At 39.8% G+C, this 25,055-nt stretch overlaps 2 protein-coding genes across 5 annotated transcripts in view; one reads left to right on the top strand and one right to left on the bottom strand.

Moving 5' to 3' along the window:
- Tret1 (trehalose transporter 1) overlaps nucleotides 1–22,090 on the top strand; it is a 28,801-nt gene extending 6,711 nt beyond the window's left edge. For 2 of the 4 annotated variants that reach the window (XM_011154166.3, XM_011154165.3), the window contains exons 2-7: nucleotides 12,058–12,516; nucleotides 16,426–16,551; nucleotides 18,620–18,743; nucleotides 18,901–19,074; nucleotides 19,507–19,886; nucleotides 20,150–22,090. In XM_011154166.3, coding sequence (XP_011152468.1) covers nucleotides 12,058–12,516; nucleotides 16,426–16,551; nucleotides 18,620–18,743; nucleotides 18,901–19,074; nucleotides 19,507–19,886; nucleotides 20,150–20,731 — 1,845 coding nt within the window. In that variant the 3' untranslated portion in view covers nucleotides 20,732–22,090. Of the gene's footprint in view, nucleotides 1–10,824; nucleotides 11,093–12,057; nucleotides 12,517–14,995; nucleotides 15,361–16,425; nucleotides 16,552–18,619; nucleotides 18,744–18,900; nucleotides 19,075–19,506; nucleotides 19,887–20,149 lie in introns of those variants that run through there. The other 2 variants (XM_025298610.1, XM_019845042.2) reach the window with 2 other exon arrangements.
- Nucleotides 1–24,813, bottom strand: part of LOC105191061 (Regulator of cullins 2) — a 44,161-nt gene extending 19,348 nt beyond the window's left edge. Inside the window, exon 1 of the mRNA XM_011154167.3 lies at nucleotides 24,521–24,813. Coding sequence (XP_011152469.1) covers nucleotides 24,521–24,674 — 154 coding nt within the window. The 5' untranslated portion in view covers nucleotides 24,675–24,813. The remainder of the gene's footprint in view (nucleotides 1–24,520) is intronic.
- Nucleotides 24,814–25,055: the final 242 nt, after the last annotated feature.

Genomic DNA, 25,055 nt, shown 5'->3' with positions numbered 1-25,055 from the left:
GACGGCAAGCGTCTGTCGCCTTTACGGCCTGTTTTTTCTCGGCTTTCCGGTCGCGAACTCTCTTTTCCCAACTTGTCTCTCCTTTTTTCTTCGTGTCTGTCTCTCTTCCTCCTTGTCGCTCTCTTCCTTTTTCGCCCACTTTTCTTGTAGCCCCGTAACGTAGGTTGCATTGTCGTCTACGGCTGGCTTTCCGTTTTCTCTTTGCACTCGGTTCGAGACTCGCGAATGACGAACCGTCGGACAGAAAACTCTGTGATATCGGTCCGCCTTTCAGCTTTCAGCTTCGAAAGCACAGGGACGAAGAGAGTTGTAAGCTCATTTAATGAGGAAACGCTATACGCTGTATAATACGTTTGATATACGAGAGGAAAATTTGAATCTATGCGTCGTTGTAACTCTATACGTTATTGTACAATTGATTGTACACTCGCTCACGATCGGATGTTGTAAATTCTTTTGGCATGGCGCTTATATCGCGACATCTCATGTATTAATAATACCTCTCCTTCAAAGAGACAAGTCTAAAATTTTCGCTGGTGCGACATCACGCTTTGATCTGTTGACACCATTGTTCCGTCGACAACGGTTCGTACGGACTCCCGCGGTCCGACGCGATTCCTTTCCATCCTTCTCTAATCTCTCCGGCGTTCTCCTGCGCCCGCATTGCGCCCGATTCCTGACATCGCGGACGAACTGTAATTAACGAGCGGGAATCGCATGTTGGCTCGGAAAGTGTCATGGTTCAGCGATTTTCTCGATCGAGAAGTCACGTCGACGTTACGTGCTTTTGCGATGACGAAACTCAGATTTCAAGCGATCGTACGAGTCGATCTCTCTCGGGAAAAGAAAACAGAAGGACGAAAAAATGCGTAATCCCGCGTGAAAATTCGAAGGAGAGGCGCGAACAGGTGCAATTTGTAAATTGGACGATCACGTCCGGTCGAGTCACCCGCGGCGAATCCGATTTTCGATGCGCGAACGCGAACGCGAAAAGTTCCACCGGTTGCGAAGACGAAGACGGAAATTCTTCCCGCGTGTCTTCAGCATCGAAATCTACACTCACCGGAGAAACTATACCGGTTTCGCTCCCTGAATCGAGGGTGAAGCCACTTCGAGTGGCGCGTCCACGGTCGTAGTACTCGTTCGAGGGACCGACGCGTAATTACCTGAAGAACTTGGCTTTCGAATTTCGAATTTCTACGAGCATTCCTGTGTTCGCGCTCGTCCCGCGAATATTTCGCGAGCCATGACGGCTCTTTTCACTGGATAGCCAGATAGTCGCAGACGCTCTCCACCTGAATGTGTGGCTCTCGCCTCTCTCGCGGAAATATCGATCGACGCGCGCGCGCGCGCGCGCGCATTGACGCATAAAGCCAAAGGCAGAGCGGAGTCTCTGTTTGTAATCAGATAACAATATCTCGCCAATTTGTTTGTATTGGTTAACCGGGAATCGACGAGAGTGGCGCTTTGGCTAATATGAAAAGAAAAAAAAAGAAAAAAATGCCGAATCGTTCATGCACATATGTAGTGTTGGGCAAAAGAGAAAAAGAGAGAAAGAGAGAGGAGCCGATCCATAAAATTCAAAAAAGAAAAAAAAGAAAAAGAATCATGCATATCCAGCTATTATATCGGTACGACAGTGAAGGATAACACAACGACGATTCGTATTCTTCGGGGAATTTGCACTGGGTATCCTCATACCCGGGCGGTATAACCGGGAGTTACGTAACGAACGAAGGAGGAAACTGCTGGAAACTTTAGGTGCTGCACAAATATTTTCGCTTAGTGGCAAATAAGACACGGGAAATGGGAAATTCTGGCACGCTTAGAAAGACTGATTTTGTCTATCGACGTTGATTCTTCGTTACGCACTTTTAATGTCTCTGCTATACTAGTATTTCATGTCATCGGATATTTATATTATTTCGCTGTAGTCCACACTGCTCTTCTTTTTCTTTAAACATCGTTTTTTTCTTATTTTCGTATTTATCGTATTTTTTCTTTTATTCTTTATATTTTCTTTTATATTATACAATAACATACGCTGTTAGAGAAGTATTTGATAAATGTTCTATAATTAGCAACGGTGTAATTTAACTAAATTAGAGATACGTTATCTCATATTCGGTTTCACGGACATCGGCGAACGTATACGAACGTTTTAAAAGTAGACGATGCGATTCGGAGCGTCCGGAGAAAGATCGTCATTCGTACGAAAGATCTCGAACTCTCTCTCAAGATTGAGTAACCTGTCGTTGTGTTCATAGATGCCGGATGTCTCGGTGCTTATCTACGTAGAAGGGGATACGGTATCGAAAGAAAAATTCTCGATACTTGACTTGTTGGAAGGAACGTATCGGTAGTGTACATACATCGGAAAAGAAGTATCGATATCAGTAGGAGTCGAAGAAGAAAGTAAAAGAAGAAATATCTACAAAAGTTATATCTTCGAATTTTCCGTTCTTCGCTCTATCTTCTTTTCCCTTCTTGAACTATCTCGAGATAATGTGTGTCATCAAGGAGTTGTAAAGATTCTCCAACAGCTATCACAATACAATAGTACTCGTAATCACGTGAAGAGCAGTTGCATCACAGATAATTTTCTTCTGTGTAATTTTTGAATTTACGATACGAATTTAATAGTTGCTACTATCAGTTCTCTCTGTGTCCTTTGATTTCGATATTAAAAACATGAAAATACTAGCCAAGAAGGCATTAGTAACGGTAGAAGAGCATCTCATTGAAGTATCGATACTCTTTTCGTATCATTTCCACTTCCTTTCATCTCTCACACTTTTGTAACGTTGACAGAAGGCATCAATAAACCATTTGACGATAAAAATCAGACTTCTTTATCATTAACTCTCGAAACTTTTCGAACCTGATCCCGCACGAGTCACGTAGCGCGGTGCATTAGCGACAATCGTCGGTTATAAAACATTATCGACTTTCAACGGTGTATCTAATTGCGCATACTATACTATCGACCGATATTCACGGCTCAAGGTAGGCAAGAATTAAGATAACGTTACGCGACGTGCAAATTTCAATTTACTTCGCGGTCTATACCACAACTGCGCGTCGATATGCCTGAAATATCAAGGACAACCAGGTACCCGCCGTGAGCGATAAAATATGGATGCAAAATTGCATATATAAACATTCGGCCGTTTGAGAAAATATTCAAGCTCGATATCGTTGAAAATATAATGCACTGTTTACAGGCCAAGTCAGGATCGAAGGACCGAGTGAGTGCGGGAAGTATGTACCACACGTTCATAATATTTTGAAACATTCGATTTTGAAAATCCGCTCTTTCTCGCTTCGGTCGTGCAAGAGATTGTGTTTTGATGAGGTACTTAAATTAAAATGTCAAACATCCGATAAATCTTCGCTCCTCGATATTCATTTATTCACGTTTGCATTTCAGAATTAAATCTTCGCGATTAAGCCCTGGAAAAAAATTCCGTTGAAAATTACTTGAAATTTAAAACAAATTCAGATTTTGTTGTGTACTTTCATATTAAGAATTTAACTTTTCTAAAATTCTTTAGTTCTCTAATTTTCAAGGACGTGCTTCAATGTGCGCGAATTTGTCGAAAGTATTTTTCCGTTAAAATTAAAGATCTTCTGTGGAAATTTATGTACTTGTACAATTATATTTAAAATTAACTTTTTCATATAAAGATTAATTTTTTAAATATAAAATTACAAAGATGTCAATAATCTGATTATAAAGCAATTTGCATCTTTTTTGATTCGCTGAATATCTGTGATGAATGAATATCTATAGTTAATAAAAAATGCAGCAATTATATAATATATAGGACATGATAAATATTTATATTCACAAATCAGTACAGCAAGATAATGAAAATGTGTGAACGCACAAATGAAGGCGTTATCAAGAATCGATATTCGTAATTAAGCTTCGCTCTAAAAGTCCGAGCGACAGTCAGTCGATAACATTCGGTTATGCTCGTTTTATTACCGACTTGGCGATACAACATGCGTATTCGATACATTCTGTTCCTTCTTCTTGTTGACTTACCGGCGCGAACGCTGAATGAGCGCTGACTGCACATTGAAACGTTCTGTTCGAAAGCAAAACGGGTTGCTGACGCGCGAAGAAGGGGCTGATGCAAATTCTTGCCGAAACGTGCAATTGTGCGATAACATTGAAACATGCGATATTTGATGTCTTTAAAATGAAACTAATGCAACTTAGAAAAATGAAAAAATGGAAAAGCAATCGACGAAGAGAATGAAAATATAGTTGTGACATCGCGATCTTCTTCAAGAATAAATTAAAACAGATGTCGCGATAGACGCAAGTAATTAATTATTTTCGATAAACAGACGCGCATTTTTTATTTATTATTTTCAAATAAGTAAGATATTAGAAGGAAAGAGAGAGAGAGAGAGAGAAAGAGAGAGAGAAAGAGAGAGAGAGAGAGAGAGAGAGGGAGGGAGGAAGAGAGAGAAATAAAGAAGAAGAAAAGAGAAAGTGAAAGAGAAGCAGAGGGAAGAAGAAAGAGAAGGTTTAAATAATTGACGAGATCGATTCATCGCGTTATAGGTGATACACAATCCGCACAACTGCTTGCCCATTTTATAGTGGAGAGAATGTTGTACGTGAAATGACCAGATTGCATGTTCGACGAATGTCAAGAATAATACGCTCGCAGATATTGCGGGGCGCATACTGAGCGAAGACATGCGATTCCTTCTCCATTGGACATGGTTTTCCGCATGACACATTTTTCCAGTGCTCGAAAATATTCGCGCAGGTCATTTTGCGATACTCCGTATGACGTAGTTGGTAGCGATCTCACGTGAGTTCCACCGCCGGATATTCTCGAGGACGCAACGTCTACGGATTTGCGCATCTCAATAAAGCTGGTCATATATCGCGTATAATGACACTCGAGATATCGCACTATCAACCACTATCATCCAGCTAGTTACCCCCACGTTACTGGCGCGAAATAATATATTTCGGCCAGGTAGACGTGAGAAGTGCAGTCGACTTATCTCTACGTTAATTGTCACGGACGCAGCGCTAAAATGCATCAGCCACGGCCACCGCGGGTGTCCACGCCGCTGGTACGTTCCACTATTGCTCTAAAATGTCTAAGATAACTTTGAAGTAGCATAATGCTAGACTCGCGCTTCAATAATATATAAATAATACGAATAATTTTTTTTCTTCCGAGCGTTGAGACTTGGATCAGTCAGTTACAGGTCGCTTGAAGCGAATCGACACGAGATGCGCCTTGTACTCGGCGCGTGAATGTGATAATCGATGAGAAAACCCACAACTATAATGAGAAAACAATATTAAGACCCGATTCGTGCAACACGGTGTATCGTTCTCCAGTCGCAACGTAGATTCGCGCTCTTATTGCTCGCGGTATTCATCTCATTTCAACTTTCTTCAACCTGACGCTACTTCGAAACACCGTCGAGACGTGAATTTTCTGTCGCTTGCAATTTTCATTAGCACTGTGCTGTGCCGGTGAAAGAATCTTGGATGTTCCAAGCGAATCACTGTCCCTCGGAAAAATCCAAGAAACGAAATCGTAGAAAAACTCGAAAATGTGTGCTCCGCCAAGTTCGACGTTCGATCAGACTTCAACACTTCACGGCGATGTGTTTAGCGAGCGAACTTTTTAAGATTAATCTTCGATTAATTTCTTTAAGATTAAACCTCGGCTTTTAATCGGGATAAATATTCCTGAACGAATGCAAGATCGAGTACACGCATCAACGCGTTTCGCAGTCTCAAACGCACAGTTGAAAATCAATTTTAAGATTTCCTTGGAAGTCTTGCTTTAATATTGTTTCACCTTCGAGACACGTGCATCCCGATTTGATGACACAGCGTACGCACGCTCTACTATTCATGCAGCACGTGTTCATATCGCGGTTGTCATGCGCGCGCTGGAAGATCTGAGATGAAATTATATTTTCCAGCAAGCGCTGGTGAACTCAACAATATGCCACTTATGGTTGTTGAGACTAGTCGTAATAATCACCGCTAAACCTTAAATCGGCACAGGTGCCGTTGCGGATTACGAAATCCAGAAATTGAGACATTTCTGCCGATAACCGCGACAAGCCATTCGCGCGAGCGACAAATTGAGTACCTCTCCGCCACTGGTATGCACCGGTTTGTAGTCGCAGCTGTGATTAAGGCGTTTGCTTACTCGGATGAGCAAGCGTGTTAAATTATTGCCGGGAGCATCGGCGTGAGCGCTAATTTGAAATCCATTTCTGGATAGTAAGTGAAGCTAGACAAGACTTATCAATATTAAACTTAAAACGTATATGTATCTCTCTCTCTCTCTCTCTCTCTCTCTCTCTCTCTCTCTCTCTCTCTCTCTCTCTCTCTCTCTCATTGTTCATCCCAGCTGCGACTATAATCCGGCATATATTTGAAAGCCGAAGAGACACTCACAATTCGTCACTGTAAACGCCGCGCTGAATTAGTCACGTCGATTATCCGGGAACAATGCGTACGATAATTTTCATTATCATCAGCAAACAATGTCAGATTTAACACGCGTCTTTTCATTCCTCATCTTCACCGGGCTTGGGAATTTATTGTAACTAGAGATCACGCTATCACATTTAGGGGCTCATTGTGGGTTTTCCCGCATAAAAAATTTTCGAGACTTTTCCAAATACCAAGTATAAATATCAAAAAATTTGCTGTGCGTGTGCGTGCGAATATCAACGGTCTCTCATTGTTAGGCTCGGAAGATGTGAGGGGTTTGTTGCGACATCTTACTAGCGATCGGTGTTGCAGAACTTGGCTGACATTACAGAGCGTACAAGGAGAAGATGTACGTTGTTGCATCACGAGCAAAACGACACCAAGTATCCATTCGGACGAGAACGCACAACTCCCTGGCAGACGGCCACGGGGTGCAAAAATAGCAACGCGTGAACGAAAGGCTCCACGTTGAGAAGCACTAAAAATATTTCGCGTGGGCCGCACGCGGTTGATTCAGAAAGAAACGAGTAATCCAATTTCGAGAACTATCGAGCCTTGCGTAACGTGGTTGAAGACTCGCGTTCAAGGTTGGCCGGGGAACTTTTCGCCATCTGATCATCAGCGGATAATTGCTGATGAAGAAAATGTCAAACGCGACGTTCAAGGGGAGTCACAGAGACTGAGAGTTTCGAGAGATACAGAAATGTCTCGAGATTTTCTTAGTACAGATATACTTGAGGGGATGTATATATAATTAAAATATTTCATATATTATGAAATTAGAGAAGAAACTAGAAAAAAGTCTTTGAAGAAAGGTTGGAAAGAGCGGATATATAATCTGCTTAGATTTTGTTCCACTTGTGGATTCGCTTATTAGAAACAATACATTTCTAAGTCGAGAATCTGCATAGATATCTCAAATAAAATTATAGTTTGTTTATGAAATCGAACCTATTAGAAATTTTCTCCATGGAAATTACAATCACACGTACGTACGAACGAAACACATCTTATTTTTTTCGATTCTATAGTTGACGGAGGGATAGCTGATGTAAGATCCATATTCGAAACAGCGGTTGAATCGAATCGCGTTATGCTTTCCTGGAAATTACTACGCCATATTATGAGCGCACATATTTGCTTTCTGTGCGAGAAGCACGATAGGGAGCGTCAACAGAATAGTGACGTCGCAAGTGAGTGTCAGTAAGCGATAATAGCTATTTATTGGATCTCTTCTTTCCACAACAGAAACATTAATCAAACCGAGCGGCCGCATTATGTTTTATGAAATCATCGTAGTGCGCTGAGGTATATCTCAGGCTAATGTTTGACAGACACGGAAGCAGTTCTCGACGGAATTATCCCTCAATCGACGATTGAAGCCGACGGAGTGGCCGCACCGCAGTTGACTTAATCGATCGACCGTATCGCGATTCAAATTACGTGCGAACACGTGAAACACTGAAACACATGTATGGAAACGCCTCGTATTACTTTCTCTAGTGAACTACTTTCGGTTTCTAAGAACCGAATATTATCAAATATACGCGAGCTGTATTAAAGCTAGTTTCCAATTGGTGAAGACTAATTACGATTTTGTTTTATTTATACAACAAATATAGTGAATATAGTCAGGTTACGATTTTTTTAATTAACTTTAACCAAACTGCTTCTCTTATTCTTTCTAAAGTATCCCGATGATTTAGCAGAAGTCTCTCGAGAGTTTGCAATCTATCGTCCTACCTCGTACCTGCCTCAATAAAGTCATTGAATTATTAATGCAATTTGTCTTAGTTATAAATAACCAATCAAACAGGGGGGGGGAAGCTGAAATTAATCGCGGAAACCATTTATCTTTATCGTTATGATCGCGGAGATCCGTTATAGAGCGTATTTGAGAACAACTGTAACTGGTAGTCGGCTGCATCGAGCTCGAGGAATAATTCCACGTCGAAGGTCAGGGGCACTATGTTAGACCGGTTACGTTATTCCAAGTCCGTAAATGAGTCGCGTGATATTAATTACATTTTTACGGCATACCTCAGAGACATGAATTTTTGCCGAAATAATTGCGTTATTTCGTTTTTCTCAACTTCTCGCAGTCCTCTCGCAGAGGCGTATGCGCGACGCTGTATCAGCGTCACTTTTCCAAAGCAAATATTCGTCACTGATAAAATTGAGCGCACCTTAATGAAGAATAACAACTTTGTAGTACAACCGTTTTTTTTTATCGGGGGCACCGTGTGATGAGAGTGAGTCTCAAGAGTACCCGGGGGACGCGATATTCCAAATTATTGGACTTACGTAATTATACGCGATAGCAGCGACCCGTCGGCATAATTTTTTACAAGTTCACGAGCAAGTGCTCCGAAACTTTTGCGCCTGAGCGCGCGCGCGCGTGCGAGACGTCATCAGATACAAGGTTCAGGAGAGGCAGAGTTTTCCTCTAAAAACGTTAGAGTTCAAAAAAAGTCGTAAAACGTGTGAACTTTACTTTCCACGTAACAGTGGATAACGTAATACGTGATGACCTCTTCCTCGGAGCGGCGGAATAAACAGGCGATTTTTCGACACAATGGATGCGCGTCAATATGACGAAAAGCGCGCGTCGTGCTGTACGAGCACAAAGGATGCTTTATGTTTCACGCTGACTGGACAGGAGCTCGCTTCTAGGACACTTTTATATCCGTCCGCTCAACACAATGTTCCGCTATAATATGCCTAGCCTTCGGCCGGGGATCATAAAATTTAACAACATTTATTATCGATAGAATTTTTGATAGAAGGGGTAAACAAATCGGCTTCGGCAACCTACTTAACGATTTTATCGTGCCAACTCATTGTCAGTACTTTACCTACGACAGAGCACGTCGTCGAGGCGACGTCGCGCGAAATAGGAAGTTTCGAATCGATGCCATGCGACGAGAATATCGGCGATCGTAATCATTTGTAAGTTAATACGCTATGTGATAATTCGGTGCTAAGTGCGGCACGGTGATGGGCGGTAGAAGAAACGTCGATGGTAGAAAAAAAACGACTGAAACGCGCCCGACGTTCCCTTGCGATTTACATTGCTTTCGATGAACGTTGACATTTGAAGTTGTTACATGCACGTAAGCATCTGAGACACGGCGGAAATGAACCTTCTTTTATTGCACACATAAATGGCGAAAAAAATATAAGTGGCGATACACCACGATCTAAAATTTGAATATCGTCAGATCGATACTTGTAATTGCCGCAGGATCCTGCCAGGACACACGACGGAATGGGTTCAGTTCCTCGATCAATAAATGGTATTACCAAACAATCTGCTATTAGGATCTACTTTTTTATACTCTAACAAGGTTGACAGATCTTTGAAGTTTACGCGACCCCTTGATGAATCAAATGGGAAAAGCGCTTCAATGTTGTTTACGTCGAGATTAAATCTTCGCGTTGGAACATATAAATCTCAGAATTATTCACATCTCGTGATTGAAGCAGCATTAATTGGTACGTAAACAATAAGTTTGAATTCTCGTCGCTGATTTAACGGCAGATTTGTTTTCCTAACTCGTGATCTCTGCTGGACAAATTGAATTTAAGTTACTGAATAGTTTTTAAAGCGCTGAATATACCGCCTATTGCTCGCCTGACGTCGAGCGTACAAACATAAGGATGATAAGTGATAAATGAGCTTTACAGCATGTCGGGAGAAAAAGACGAAGGAGAAAAAAATTCGAGATAATGACATATAAAAATTTATTGGTAACGCATTTCGGAGAGGTCGTGAAAGTCCGTTTCCTGATAGCCTGATATTGTGACTACTCTTTGTCGTGAACTGTGACAATTATAAGATTTCGATCTTCGGTCAAGATAGCTCCCGAGCTACGTAACGCGTCTGATACATCAGCTCGAAAGGAAAAAAAGAGAAAAAGCATTCGCGAAAGTATCGTAGTCGTTCAATCGTGAGGTTCATGATGGGTTATCACTTTGGAGGGGTAAAAGTCACTTAATCTTCAAGCAGACGCTCGATTCTCGCTAGCAGCTTTTCGTTATTGGTCCATTTAATAATCGTCATGACGTTCTTTCCTGCCTTCTCTCTCTCTCTCTCTCTCTTTCTCTCTCTCTCTCTCTCTCTCTCTCTCTCTCTCTCTCTCTCTCTCTCTCTCTCTCTCTCTCTCTCTCTCTCTCTCTCTCTCTCGCTCTCACTCCGCTTTCTGTACGCATTATTATCTATCCCTCTGTTTCTATCATGTTTTTCTACCACCCTTCCACTTGTGTACACTTTTTCATATTTCTGACTATAAGTAGACCAATTCTGATGTTTGACTCTTAGAGTGCATGCCGTACTTCATGATCAATTGACGCGATTTTGTCCGTCCTAATCGACTTGGTTTCCTTTTCTTTTTGCGATCGTTACATCTTCAATTGTTTTACATCCGGCATTCTTTGTGTGAGTGTACGATTTCTCTTTTCGTGAGTACACTTTGGAAAACAAATCCTTTCGCGTGGATTTTGTAATAAGCGTGGAATCTGGGCTTTTGCAAAAATAATTGCCTTACTTGGAATTTCTGAGAAAATCCTTATTCTTGGAAAAGCGACCACAAGGTAAATGGATTGATTACTTTCGATTGTTGCAGGGAGAATATATTGAAAAGAAATGCTTTAAAAATATAACAAAATCAAGAAGCATGTATTCTTTTATATTTTTTATTTGGTGTGTTTTAAAAATTGACGTATTATTAAAAAAATAGATAGATGTTATATATCTGAATATGTATACAAATTATGAGTATTTTTTATAATCATTGTATTATATCGTTATATTATATTTTTTAATGCCTCATTTAACTGTTTAATCTATTATATGAATAAATTATTTTCTAAGATTATCAACAAACAAAAGAATTAATAACGATAATGAATTTTTCTTTCATTTTTTTTATTTCTATTGGAATAAGCTCAGTCGATCTTTCAAATAATTTAAGAGCCTTCTCCTACCTTTCTATGAATAAATTATGATTGTTCTCTTCTCGGAACCTATATTGCCTGTCGAGAGACTGTTTACTACGCGCATCCGCGGGATTTATCGCAAAGAGCAGCAAACAGTTCAAGAAGTTAAGTCCAGTAGCATCCAGTTTGGCTCATTTCTTCTGGTTTTCTCCGGATTTAACTTGCATGACAGAAAAACATAATGTTTTCACATACTATTATATAAAATATTTTTGAGGTATTTTTGTTGAAGTTTGAAAAAATGCACGAAAAAGATTTTTCATTTCTTCTACTTGCGACTTACACAGATATTGTTTTTCATCGATAGAGAGAGAGAGAGAGAGAGAGAGAGAGAGAGAGAGAGAGAGAGAGAGAGAGAGAGAGAGGATGTAAAATCATATTCATTTTAAATAACATTTCTCGTTGAAATATTTTGTCGTTAAACATATTTTTCGTGATTCTCGTAAACGTGTGTTTATGTTCCCACTCGTTTGACATTCGATAACTCCTACCGTTCGATTTATCGATTCTGAAAATAGAATCTAACGCGTTGTTAAACAAGTCTTACTTTTATGTCTCAGGAGCGCAGTGTTTTGCCCAAATATTACACGAGGGTGGGACCAGTCATCAGACCTTCGACCTCCAACTCAGGCTCTGCATTGGACTGTTCGTCGAACACCACTCTAGTGACGAACGCCAGTCCTTTCAACAGCCAGACAGCCTTAATCGCCGAAAAGAAATACTTTTCCGGTACCAGCGGTACAGGATCGAATCACTACTATGTCGAAAATCTGAAAAATAACACTCAGAAGACCCTGAACGGGTCGCGAATCTATGATCCTTTGGAGAAGGATCAGGACGCTGATTACAAACAACTCGATCCTTTACTGTCAATCGAGCAGAGCCCGGGCACCGACGACACCGACATGGATCCCCAGAACATGAAACCACCGAAGGACGTGCAGGATGTATCTATCCACCTGCCGCCCACGGAAATTCAAAAGAGCGATAAGCCATCCAAAATGCGCTACGCTACTCAAGTAAGTTCTGTATACATTAAAATGCGTATTCATTTATGGGCGGATATATCGGGTATTTGAGACCACCCGGGTCACCCGATTTTTTCGTTAATGCGACATTTTAAAGAAAAATATTTCAGACAAAAGTTATAGGGCTTCAAAGGATCTATTTACTGACGCTATGAATTTGACCTTGGGATAACCTTAAAAAGTCCAGTCAAAAAAAGATCAACATAAAAATCTTAAATGGCAATTAATTTGAACAATTTTTGTCTGAAACATTTTTTTATTTATCTAATATTTTTTAAGATATTTAAGGGAAACTTGATAACTTTTTCAATATTTAACTCACGATATCTCGCTAACTACTTATCAGAAGAAAAAGTAGTACTAGACCTTTTTGTTCTATTTAGTCTCAAGAATATATTGTTCCAATAGCGTCCTGAATTTGGTTAATTTGATGATTTTGAAATTTCCAAAAATCAGCAAGTTAACAAAAGTCAGGGCGCTATTATAAAAATATATTCTTGAGACTAAATAGAGCAAAAAAGTCTAGTCTACCACTTTTTCTTCCGACAACTAGTTAGCGAGATATCGTAAGTTAAATATTGAAAAAGTTATCAATTATTTTCCTTCAATATCTAGAAAAATATTAGGCAAATGAAAACATATTTCCTATAAATAGCCCTACAACTTTTGTCTGAAATATTTTTCTCCAAAATGTCGTGTTAACGAAAAAGTCGGGTGACCCGGGTGGTCTGAAACACCCGGTATAATCGCGGAAGGATCGCGATAATTGTCTGAGAATCATCTCCCTATTAAACGCAACTTTCAAAAGTCGAATGCTCTGGCGTGTAGTCAATATTACTTCAGAACGCGTGAATCTTACAGTGGAGTAACCGTAGCGTATGGCCCGCCAGGTCAATGCATCATCCTTCATTCCTTCAGCGAATCACAAAAGACCTACTGTGTAATATTGCAATAACACGTAAGATTGCCTCTTTACGGAAAAGACGATGATTCTCGCGTCGAATTCCGTTCGATTCAACCACCTGCGAGTTATTTGCTTTGGGAACACTTATCTCTAACGTCTCGAGCGAGATGATCTTCTCGCTCTAAGAAGATAGTGATGTTTGAGTTAATGATAATGTTTAAGTTCATTCAAGCTTCAAACTTCAAGACCCTCGCGCGTGAGCAAAGAAACAACATCCTCGCATTGCAACGAGCAATTTTGCTGTATCAATGCGCTCGGCTTAATCATAGCGCGTCATCTGTTGCGCGTATGTTACGTGATCGAAAAGATAGGGATAGGAACAATCGTGCGAGTATGAAAGAGGTACGAACGGAGAACAGATGCAAAACCCTACAAACGAAATACTGCGGCTTGCATAACGTTTGCGTTTTTCTCCTGTTGTACCTGTGTACTGACATCCGACGTTCATCATGGCCGATCATTCCATGAGCGCCGCCAGAATTTTTCTATCGCATCGCGCGCGTCAGAGTGATGATCGGCGTTACTGCTGGCCCGATCGGCTCGTATCGTTGAAGATCAAAGGCGAAGTCAACTTCGTTCTGCGCGAGAGGATTGAAAAATCGCGCGTTGCAATGACGAGAACGAATATCGGCCGACTTAAATTCACCTCGACGGTGCATCATATCGTTCGGCGCCACGAAACGGTGAACGCGCACCCGAGAGAAATCGTCCATTGTTATTAAACGCGAACAATCGCGCGCGCAAGACATTAAAAGCAAGTGTGCTTATTACCTTGCATACGTCACAGTTATTATTAAAACGACTTAATGAGCCACGATCGACGCGCGAATATTGCGTATCGACGTTAATTGCTCGGTAATAATTAAGGTGAAATGATAAGGGGTGTTCAAGTACTGTAGTACTGGATTTTGTGCTTGAACGAGAAAGATAACTTATATATTTCAATGAAAACGATCATGGGGCATTCTTGCATACAGTATACCTGCAAGAGGTATAAATTTAAAATAAAAGAAGAAATTTCTTTTGAAATGGAATATTTACAGTCTCTGATAACATCAAGATGGGAAATTCCTTGGACGATACGACACATTAAATATGTGACATATCACTTTCTTTTTCACACGCCCCCTCCCCTCTCTCTCTCCCTCCTTTTGTCTCTTTTTTTGTTTTTGTCTTCCTCTCAAGTTCCTCTCAAGCTCCGGAAGATATATTAATAATATCATTTAATATATCATGTGGAATTATTATGTGGTTAATATTATTATGTGGAAATATGTATTAAGCGTAAGAAGTGCCCTTTCATCAGCATCAGAGTGGTAAATCGCTTCGTAAAGGCACAAATAGGTTGAAGACGTATGCGTGCCTTCTATTTGTATACCGTATGTATTTATGACGATACGTCAGTATACAATCGTCATAATAATCTACGAAGGATGGGATCGGCGTGGTTGGGGAGAGGGAGGGATAGCCGGCCCCCAGCATCGTTCTCTATATAAGACGAGGACCATCCGGCACGGTGTCAATAGCTTATAGTTGTATCGCGACACCGCGAAAAGTTTCACTCGCGGCCAGTGTGCGGGCCAGGTCGTCGATCGTCGATTAAATCGAGTCGATATCGGAGTCACGATCTTTGACAATCGTTACGCGCGAACGCGTAACAAGCGGGGCTTTAATCCCGAAGAGCTCGGCTCTGGGAAAGTCAAGTTTCAACTGTTCGGTTTCTCTCACGAATCAATCGAAATCTCTTCGAGTTCGTTGCTTCGTTCGTTGCTGATCAGTACGTAATCATGAAGATTCTCCTACGAGCGGACACCCACGTTAACATCGAGCTGCCGGTGAACGCGCCGGCAGCTAAATGCACGTTTACTCAGGTAGCGTCCCAATTTAAATCTCCAGATTCATTGTACGAGTGACATATTTTCGCCACGACGAACTTTGACCTGTCGGCCAATGTTTTGCGTTTTGGCGAATGTTGAAGAGGAGAATCCTCCTTGGATAAAATTGGTTGTGCAATAGTTTGCGAGTCTTGCATCTGCTCGCGTTTAAAAGTTTGCAGATGCAACCGAAGGACGAACGTTCTTGTTTGCTTGTATTTCAGTGACTTTGCGGTGTTTCACAGCCATGCGCTTTGGTCCAAACATTGTTATACACAGAAATTTTTCTTGACAAAATGAAACCGAATTTGATGCATTATAGCGACTAACAAGTCGTTTATATTCAGATATATTCTTTAAACTTTATGATATAAAATTTTACCATACATGTACAAGAATACTGTCTTCAAAAGTTTCAGCAGAATAAACTAAAGTGACATTTTTTGAATTTAAAAAAATGATAAAATCTACCGGAGAAATTCTCTCCGTATACTGGGATGTTTTCGCAACCATTGCAAAGATAGAATTTTCCATGTGATTACAATCGTCGCAAGCTTTTTCGTATGACTTGAATGACGCAAGTCGCACAATTGATCGAATATCGATTAAATCACTGCGTTGGACTTGACTCTTTGAGTCTTCAAATAGATTACGTATAAATAATAAACAGCGATAGTACATGAAGAGAGAATTTCGTATTAATAAAAATTACAATAGAATTCTTTTACCGGGCAGATATATGTACATTTTGCCTTGATTTGTTATGTTTTTATTTCATATGTACTATTTATATTTTAAAAATTGAAGTGTGCGTTATTTATCACGTTCTTTAAGAAACTTTATTGTGTCCTTTAACAAGATAAATCCTACTGACAATCTACTCTTAAAATATTTAAAAATGTGGTAAAATTGAAGGGAATTTATATAAAAAAAAAGCTATAAATTTTCCTCCGTATAATTACGAGAAAGGGATAATATAAGGGGGAAAAAATTTCGTTCAAGGGATCAAAATTTCGCTCAAGTTTCTGCATAAATTTTAACATATCTATAATCTATTTCCAGGTGCTAGCTGCATTATCAGTATCATTAGGCTCAATGGTGATTGGTTATTCGAGTTCCTATACATCACCAGGATTGGTATCTATGCGTGATAATAGCACAGCGAGCTTCGAAGTTACTAAGCAAATGGTAAGTACAATCACCGACATTTTTATGTCATCCATCTCGTCAACTCAAAAGTCGAAATCTATTTTTGAAAATCGCAAGGACTCGACGTTTATAAGTTACGTTTATAAGTACGTGTTAATTTTCGTCGCGACGATACTGCGTTTCCTTCCGTTCTTACGAGTCGCGTTTGAGTTTTGGTGAAAAATTTCCTTTCGGACGGGAATTAACAGAATTGCCTTAGTCACTGTCAGCAGTAGGATCTCGATTGAGTTGTCAATATTACATATTTGTTAAGAACATAAAGGCTGTACAGACATATTATCCGGTAAAAATTTCCATAAACATGCCCAGATAATACATCACAATCTTGAACGTCTGACCGTGAAGCGGCGCGAGAATCCGATCCTGTCGCGTGCAGAACGCGAAGGTTACGAGATTCGTGTTTCAGGCACGTTTGTTTAAAAATCTGTCGATTACACATAAATTCCTCGCTGGTCTTCGTCTAACAATAACACAAGTACAACCTATTCCCGTTGTATCCCTTTGCGAAATTAAATGAAAGAGAAAAAAAAAAGAAAAGGAGATGCATATCGCTTGCGATAATGACGATAGCAAGATGATATAATTGATCTACACACATCCGCGAGTAATTATTAACGAGTAATTACTAATTTGACGCTACCTATAGAGTTACCAAGAAATTAATTATCAAGAATAATACCAAGAAAGTAATAATATTATAATATATATATATATATTAACGCGTTACACACGTAATATTTGTTTTATGCGCTCGTATTAATAATAAAAAAAAGAAAAGGAAGAAAACCATTCATTCAGTTTATCGGATATCGAGGGAGAGCTCGAAGGAACTGTTTACCAACGAAAAACGACACATCACCGATCGGTTCAAAGTGGTAGGCTAAAGGCAACGCGAATGACAAATAGCGTAATACGTCACTTTTAAATTATTGCGATCCCCACGAACGCGTATGAAAAAGTACGACCTTCGTTATTCGAAGAGTCAATGGATGATTAAAAAGGTTTAACCTCAAGTGCGTCATTGATGCGTGGTCAGGGGCACGATGACCTGATTACAATCTTATTGGTTGAGGAGCTGTTATGCCTCGGTGATCGCGAAGGCGATTGGTCACTCCGCCGGACACGCCGACTTCGTCGTGAGGTCCCATGACGATGTCGGAAATTGATTCCAGATATGTGCACGGCGTAAATAATGTGTTTCCGCGTGGGCCGCGCGCTCCGAGGCGGCCGACTCTTGAATAAATCGCGTTGAGACAAATATTGGAGTTGCACGTTACGTAAAGGAGATGAAATTTCTGTTCGAAATTCGATTCGGGATCTTCGATTCTGTAGACTTGTGTTCCGCGATAATCGCCGCTCGCGAAAGAAGACGTACGCTGACACCGTATTAAATTATAAAACATAAATTTTCTCTCAATACATCGCGATTATTCGTTTTATTCCGGTTATTTCGCGCAGTAGCGATTACTCGACGCTTAATGATTCAATTAAACGCGAGATCGAGATTTCGTAAGACCTTTCTGCGGTTTGATTAAAATCCACGGCACAGCTAACCGTATGAGCGCAACCAGAGGAATGATCGATGGCCGCCTTTCGCAATTATTTTCCTTGACATTCTCCGGCTTCCCGGCCTTATTTGTATTCGAAGGATCTCCCGACGAATGAAATTGTGTCAGTAGTACCAAGATGTACACAATAGCAATCTAAAAGATGATGAATATAAACGAGCGAAGGTTATGCGACGCGCATCGCTTCATGTAATCTTAATCCTTTTCTTTTCTTTTTTCTCGAATTATCGACGCCTACCAAATTACAGACGTCGGACGGTGCATCACATTCGAAGAGACACTTTTATCGAGAAATTAACATCTCACTTTAAGGGAACGCGATTGTCTTGTAACTGTCACACCTTTTGACACTGGATATTAATGCAGACCAAATTTCGCGACGATCCCCTCCATCGAACTCCTTTCAAAGACAAGTTCACTTCCAGTGATGATAATCTGTATTCTTTCGTTTAATATTATATTCTGTATTAATGTTACAGGGCATGTGGATCGGGTCACTGATGCCCCTAAGTGCACTCTTCGGTGGCATTGCTGGTGGGCCGTGCATCGAGTATCTCGGAAGAAGAAACACGATACTCGCTACGGCGCTCCCATTCATCGGATGTAAGTTTCAAAGCATGTGCAGCGATGCGCTTGCAACGATTGCAAATTAACACCACACTCTGCCACTGTGTGTGTGTGTGTGCGTGTGCGTGTGAATCATTAACGAGTAGCAAGATTAATAAATAAATTAATAAACCGTACGATTCGTTTATTGCAGCGTGGCTCTTAATCGCACTGGCTCAGAACGTCGCGATGGTGTTAGTCGGGCGCGCATTGTGCGGGTTTAGCGTGGGTGTTGCTTCCTTATCTCTACCCGTGTACTTGGGCGAAACGATACAGACAGAAGTGCGTGGTACACTTGGCTTGATGCCCACCGCCTTTGGTAATGCCGGTAAGTATAACGAAAGATCCAAGTGCCCATCCGGACGCGAGCGCTCGCGGACATCCTTCGGCGTTTACACGAAGAGAATTTTGCGGCGGAAGTTATCGTGGAGTTTTCTCGACCGAGGAGAACGCCATCAATGTTATGTCTTGATTTATCATTTTTCCGTTTCATAATAAGCTATGTTATATATTTGTAATTTAGGCCTGCCTATTATTTACATGTATGGTCTACTGTTAAAAAATTTACCGCGTTTTTTAGCAAAAGAGAAATTCTACCAGTCTATCTCTATATTACTAGAAAAAGACAGTAAAATTGAAAATAATTTATAAGAAAAAAAGAAAGAAGAAAATATGATTATAATATTCTCTCCATACCACCGCGTTTCCTTGTGAGCAAAAATCAAGATAAATTGACAAGTACATTTCACGTGTGACGCAGGAATATTAATATGCTTCACGGCGGGCATGTATCTGGATTGGAGAAACCTGGCGCTGGTGGGCGCGAGTCTGCCTATACCGTTCCTGATTCTCATGTTTCTGATCCCGGAGACCCCGAGATGGTACATTTCGAAAGGAAAGACGAAGAAATCGCGAAAATCTCTTCAATGGCTGCGCGGCAAGGACACCGATATAACCGAGGAGCTGACCATGATCGAGAAGATGCACGTCGAGAGCGAACGGAACGCTTCTCAGGGAACGATCTCAGAGTTGCTGAAGAGTAACAATCTGAAACCGCTGCTCGTCTCCCTGGGGCTGATGTTGTTCCAACAGATGTCGGGCATCAACGCGGTGATATTTTACACGGTGCAAATTTTCCAGGCATGTACCAATCGATTGATCTAACGTTCCCCAATCTTTCATCATCCTTGCGTTTTAAGATTACGACAGTCTTCGTGTTTAAATAACCGCAAGCCTCATCATCATCATTGATCATTCGGATCAACAGATCATAAAGATGGGACAATCGATTATTGAACGTCTGTTCTCATATAAGTGCAGAAGTCAATTCTCTAAATTGGCCTTTGAGACGCTTCCGACGCTTGATGGCACTTAATTAACGAAAAATGTCTTCTCGATTCCAGGACGCCGGTAGCACGATCGATGAGAACCTCTCGACCATTATTATTGGTATCGTGAACTTCATATCCACCTTCGTCGCCGCGTTCTTGATCGACAAGCTGGGCAGGAAGATGTTGCTGTACGTAAGCGGGGTGTCGATGGCTCTGACGCTCTTCTCCCTCGGAGGATTCTTCTACGTCAAGTCATACGGTGTCGACGTGACGGCCTTTGGTTGGCTGCCGTTGGTCAGTCTAATCGTGTACGTGATAGGCTTTTCGATGGGCTTCGGTCCGATACCCTGGCTGATGATGGGCGAGATCTTGCCGGCCAAGATCCGTGGCTCGGCCGCTAGTATCGCGACCGGCTTTAATTGGATGTGCACTTTCATCGTGACGAAGACTTTCGAGGACGTCATAGCGATGATCGGCGCGCACGGCACCTTCTGGCTGTTCGGTGCTATCGTCGTGGTGGGTTTCATCTTCGTGATCGTTAGCGTGCCGGAGACGCGCGGCAGGTCGCTCGAAGAGATCGAGAAGAGGTTTAACGGACCGACTAGAAGAATGAGCGCAGTCGCGAACATGAAGCCGATGCCGATGGCCTGCTAGCTGCCGAACTCAACCGACGTTCAGTCGCGATTTTCATCGACGAGGAAGTTTGTCCGAGCAAGAAGAAGCAGGACTGACGGTGGCACTCTAAGGGAGAGAATCCCCTTTACAGATAAAGCTTTGCTTGAAGTGAGGTTCGAAGGTCAAGTTCGAAGGTATGCTTCTCCTACCTTGCAAAGTTGAATCTGTTCGCTCTCTTTTTTTTCTCCTCCGCTCTTCCTATTTTACTTTCGTTTTCGAAACTTTCGGTCTACTCTTGCGCGCGTCCTGCTAATCACGAGGAATTCGGCCGAAAACGATCCGAAGGTAATCGATAAAAAACAAAATAGTTTCTGATGTACGAAAGCAGACGAGAAAAAGCATTTCTTATAAAAAAAAAAAAAAAAAAAAAAAAAAAAAAAAAGAAATTCATACTTCCGTTAATTACTTATCGAGTTGAGAAGAGGCGAGTGAATGAAGGAATCATTCTTGATTGACTTGATTGATGTTAGCTCGCGAATGTTTTTGTGCAATATTGGATAACGCTGTGTCCGCCGATTAATAATTTCTTTGCAATACTTTGTGCAATAATCACTCGGAATATTGAGAAACGTATTATTGTAAAGATTAATTTTACTTAAAATCAGGGTAAGAAATCTTCGGAGAAATTTAATCTCAACGAAACGTTCGTTACATATGTAAATGAATCGATCGTATATTCCAATCGATGATCTTATATTGAAAATATGAAATATTGCCTTCGTTCGTTTGCCTCTTCGATATCCATGAAATTCAAATAGAAATTGTTTTGGATGACTCTAGTAACGCGCAAGGATCACAGTAAACGACAGCGACGAACGTCTTATCAAGAACTTAAATTGCAAGCTGGAGGGGATAATCTGAATACGAATGTTAAGGTTAATTAATTAGATTTGCGAGTACGAAAACGTGTTCTGTTTTTCTGCCGGGAAAATGGTACGATAAGTGAGTATCAGCTGTTGACTAGGTATATAGTTGTGCTTGTTTTTATTACTCGACACTTCTACAGGGTCTACCTCAAGTTAATGCTACTACTGCGTGCCGTTGGATGCGTTAAGAATGTAAAAAAAGAAAAAAAAAACTGCGCGTTTCTTCCTTTAAGGTGCACGTAAAATAACGCGATTTGTATGAGGCTGTGGTATCGCGTAGTTTTGTGTGAAATTTCGAAACGCAAGTGCTGCTTTAAGGAGAGAATGTTCGCTGTGTCATCGTACTTCCATAGAGATACGTAGCGTTGCTAAATCTAGCGTCTATCGTATCGAATGGAAAATGCGAAATAGTGCGAAGCAACGTAAAGAGGTACGAAAGTGTCGCGCCGACGCGTTCGCGCTGTGAGAAACGCACCTGCGCTTTGCAGTTTGCAAATTGTAGTCACAATAATGCGATCTCTTTCGTGGAAGAGAATCGTTGAGAGAGAAATTCGACACGGCCATCGTTTTCGTGGCGCGAACACTCGCGGATTAATCGCACTTTGTAAATTAAAAAATACGTGTAACATGTACTTATGTATATACACCGATCGAGAAACCGGTCTTTCGAATAGGGACGAACTTTTCGCGCGACAATAAGCTTTAAAATCAATCGCGTCCCTTCACGTCCCCTTCAAGATAGAGCCATTAATTTGTAAATAGTCAGAGTACTCGATAGATAAATAATAAGTATCCTATACTATATATTCACGTCCGAAAATCGACAAGTCAAGTCGATTATCGAGTGATATATTAGCAAATATATGTTTTTATTCTCCAAAACGATGAGTTTAGAAAAATAGTAACGTAGTCGTAATGGAAATAAGGTCTGAGGAAATTATTGTTAGAAAATTATCTGAGCAAATTAGCATAAGAGGAGAAAATCACCTGAACAAATGTATATCATGTTTTCCAAATTCGTGAAGTGCTCTCGGTCAAATTATCTGATCGCTGATAATTCTAAATATTAATAAGAATTAATTTGTATTACTTAAGCAAAAGTAAAAGTAACTTATATATTTATTAAAACAAAAATATATATATGTCTACAAAAAGAGTATACAAAAATGAGTATACAGAAATCAATTAAAAAAATTCTCAATATTACACAGTAACGTGTAACAAAATTAAAAAATTGAGGCGAATGAAAGATAATATTGAAGAATCTAATCCTGTAAAGAAGAAAATGAAAATTGTTTCGAGTAGAAACAATTATCTGCAGAAAGATTTAATGAAAAAGAAATTTATAAGACGTTAACTAAGATCTTTGTGATATCCCTTTAAGGTTTCTTTATATAGATTACTTAATGAAGATCTATGGGTGAAGTCAAATAGAATAAACCTAACATATCATCTTGCTCCATTGCACATTTAACCATTTGATTCACTGCATTTGACCAAGTATACTCATAATGTGTCAACATAGTTAATGTAAATCTCAGCATATCATAAATAATAATTGATGGAAATATTAGAAACTACAAAGATGTTAAAATTATTGTGAGCATTTGTTTATATAAGATGGTCAAAATGTGCTTGTAGCTGTGTGTTTAAATCAAATATGAAGAATTCCATTAGCAGAGAACCTCTCATTTATACATAGAAACTTTCTTATAATTTTCTTTTGTTCATTAAATAATGCCATGATAACAGACATTGTAGTGCGCAAGATCTTATTCTAGAATAGTAAAAACACTTCTCGAACAAAAAAGATCATTCCTGCGATTTAATATATGACTCGATTTAATATTATGTAAAGCAATAAGCCTTAATTGATGTCCTGTTTTATATAAAAGTTGGACATATTAATGTTCTCTTTTGTACAACGGCTAATCATGGCATTTTACTTCTGCTATTTTCCTCTTACTTGTCGCTATACATACAAGCAGTAATACCATTTATTTATAAGGTATTTGCCAAAGCACAATGAAGATGGCGGAATATTTTTGATAATTTAATACTCATGTTAAGTTTATACGTAATTTATAAGTTATTATGTCATTACATCTAAGACTATCGATATATAAAATGATATATTTACATAAAATTGTTGCTTCCTCCCTTTTATATCTTCCTCCCTTGTTACTTTTACATTATATCACTAGCATTTAAAATAATATTTGGACAACATATTATATGGACAATGAATAAGTACAAGTAGTCATACATACTAGTAAGCACAAAGTCTATGGATCATGATAAAAGTACTACAATGTGGAAAATATAAGACAATATTATATATATATATATATATACAGAATGTCAAATATCTCTCATGATTATAAAATCCCAAGAAACTTAATTCTTACTTTTAATAATGTATGCTATGATATTTTGTTTCATTGTCAGGATTTAACTTGTGCCATTTCAACTTCTATTTGATAATGTCTATACAATATCATATATTCAAAACAATTGTATTATTGTCATATAAACAAAGTAGTAGATGTAACAAGTAATCTAATATTCTTTACATACTTTGCACATTATTGGCAAAAGTATAGCTATATTCAAACTTATATAAAATAATTAATGAAAAAAATGCTTAGTCATACTTTACTTTATAAACAACGTATTTGAACCAGCATGAGACAACATATAAGATGTTCAAATTGAACATGTTTTCAAGCAGATAAAAAAAATTAAATTTTACTGCATATTAACATGGCAATTGTGGCCTACGTTACAAATAAATGTTGATCGTACTTTTTATCGCACGACAAAAAGATTTTTTCTTTTTTCTCTTTCTTCACAAACGAGGTAAAGAAAAATCAGTAAGAATATTAACAAATAAGTAACTCACCCATAACCTGGACTCTGCAAATAGCACAGGTATCACACTCAACGTCCCAGCTCCACATAGCCACGGCATTCCATTTCTTTAACGTAAACATTTTATCGCTTTTCTGATTGTCGCCGTCATTTCGGTCTCCCACATCTTGATCGTTGTCAGCCATGATTGAGGTTAAAAACAACAATAAAGTGTGTAAAACACGAGATGAGGTTAAGTCACGGTTTCATCAAAACACACAATCTTGCAAACGGTTCAAAACTGCGAGAGCCATCGATATTACAATGACCGAAGTATATCGATGTTTTACCTCGGTGAAACGTTACCGACGAGAAAATTAAAGCAGAGAGGAATGTGAGAGCGGCCAAAACGGCGTTTTCGGCGACACCGACTTTCCGTACTGGCAAAGGACGCCATCTGCATACATTTCGAGAGGGGAACTACGATGCTACATCCACTCTTAGGTCTCGACGGTAAAACCTGCATCTGGTGGCTGTCCGTGCTACATCCACTTTCAGGCGGTTTATGTCCGTGCTACAAACATAAT

The sequence above is a fragment of the Harpegnathos saltator genome, unplaced genomic scaffold (assembly GCF_003227715.2).
Source record: "Harpegnathos saltator strain DR-91 unplaced genomic scaffold, Hsal_v8.6 scaffold225, whole genome shotgun sequence".
NCBI lineage: Eukaryota > Metazoa > Arthropoda > Insecta > Hymenoptera > Formicidae > Harpegnathos > Harpegnathos saltator.
The sequence above is the reverse complement of the archived record's forward strand: the minus strand, read 5'-3'. Positions and strand labels throughout refer to the sequence as shown.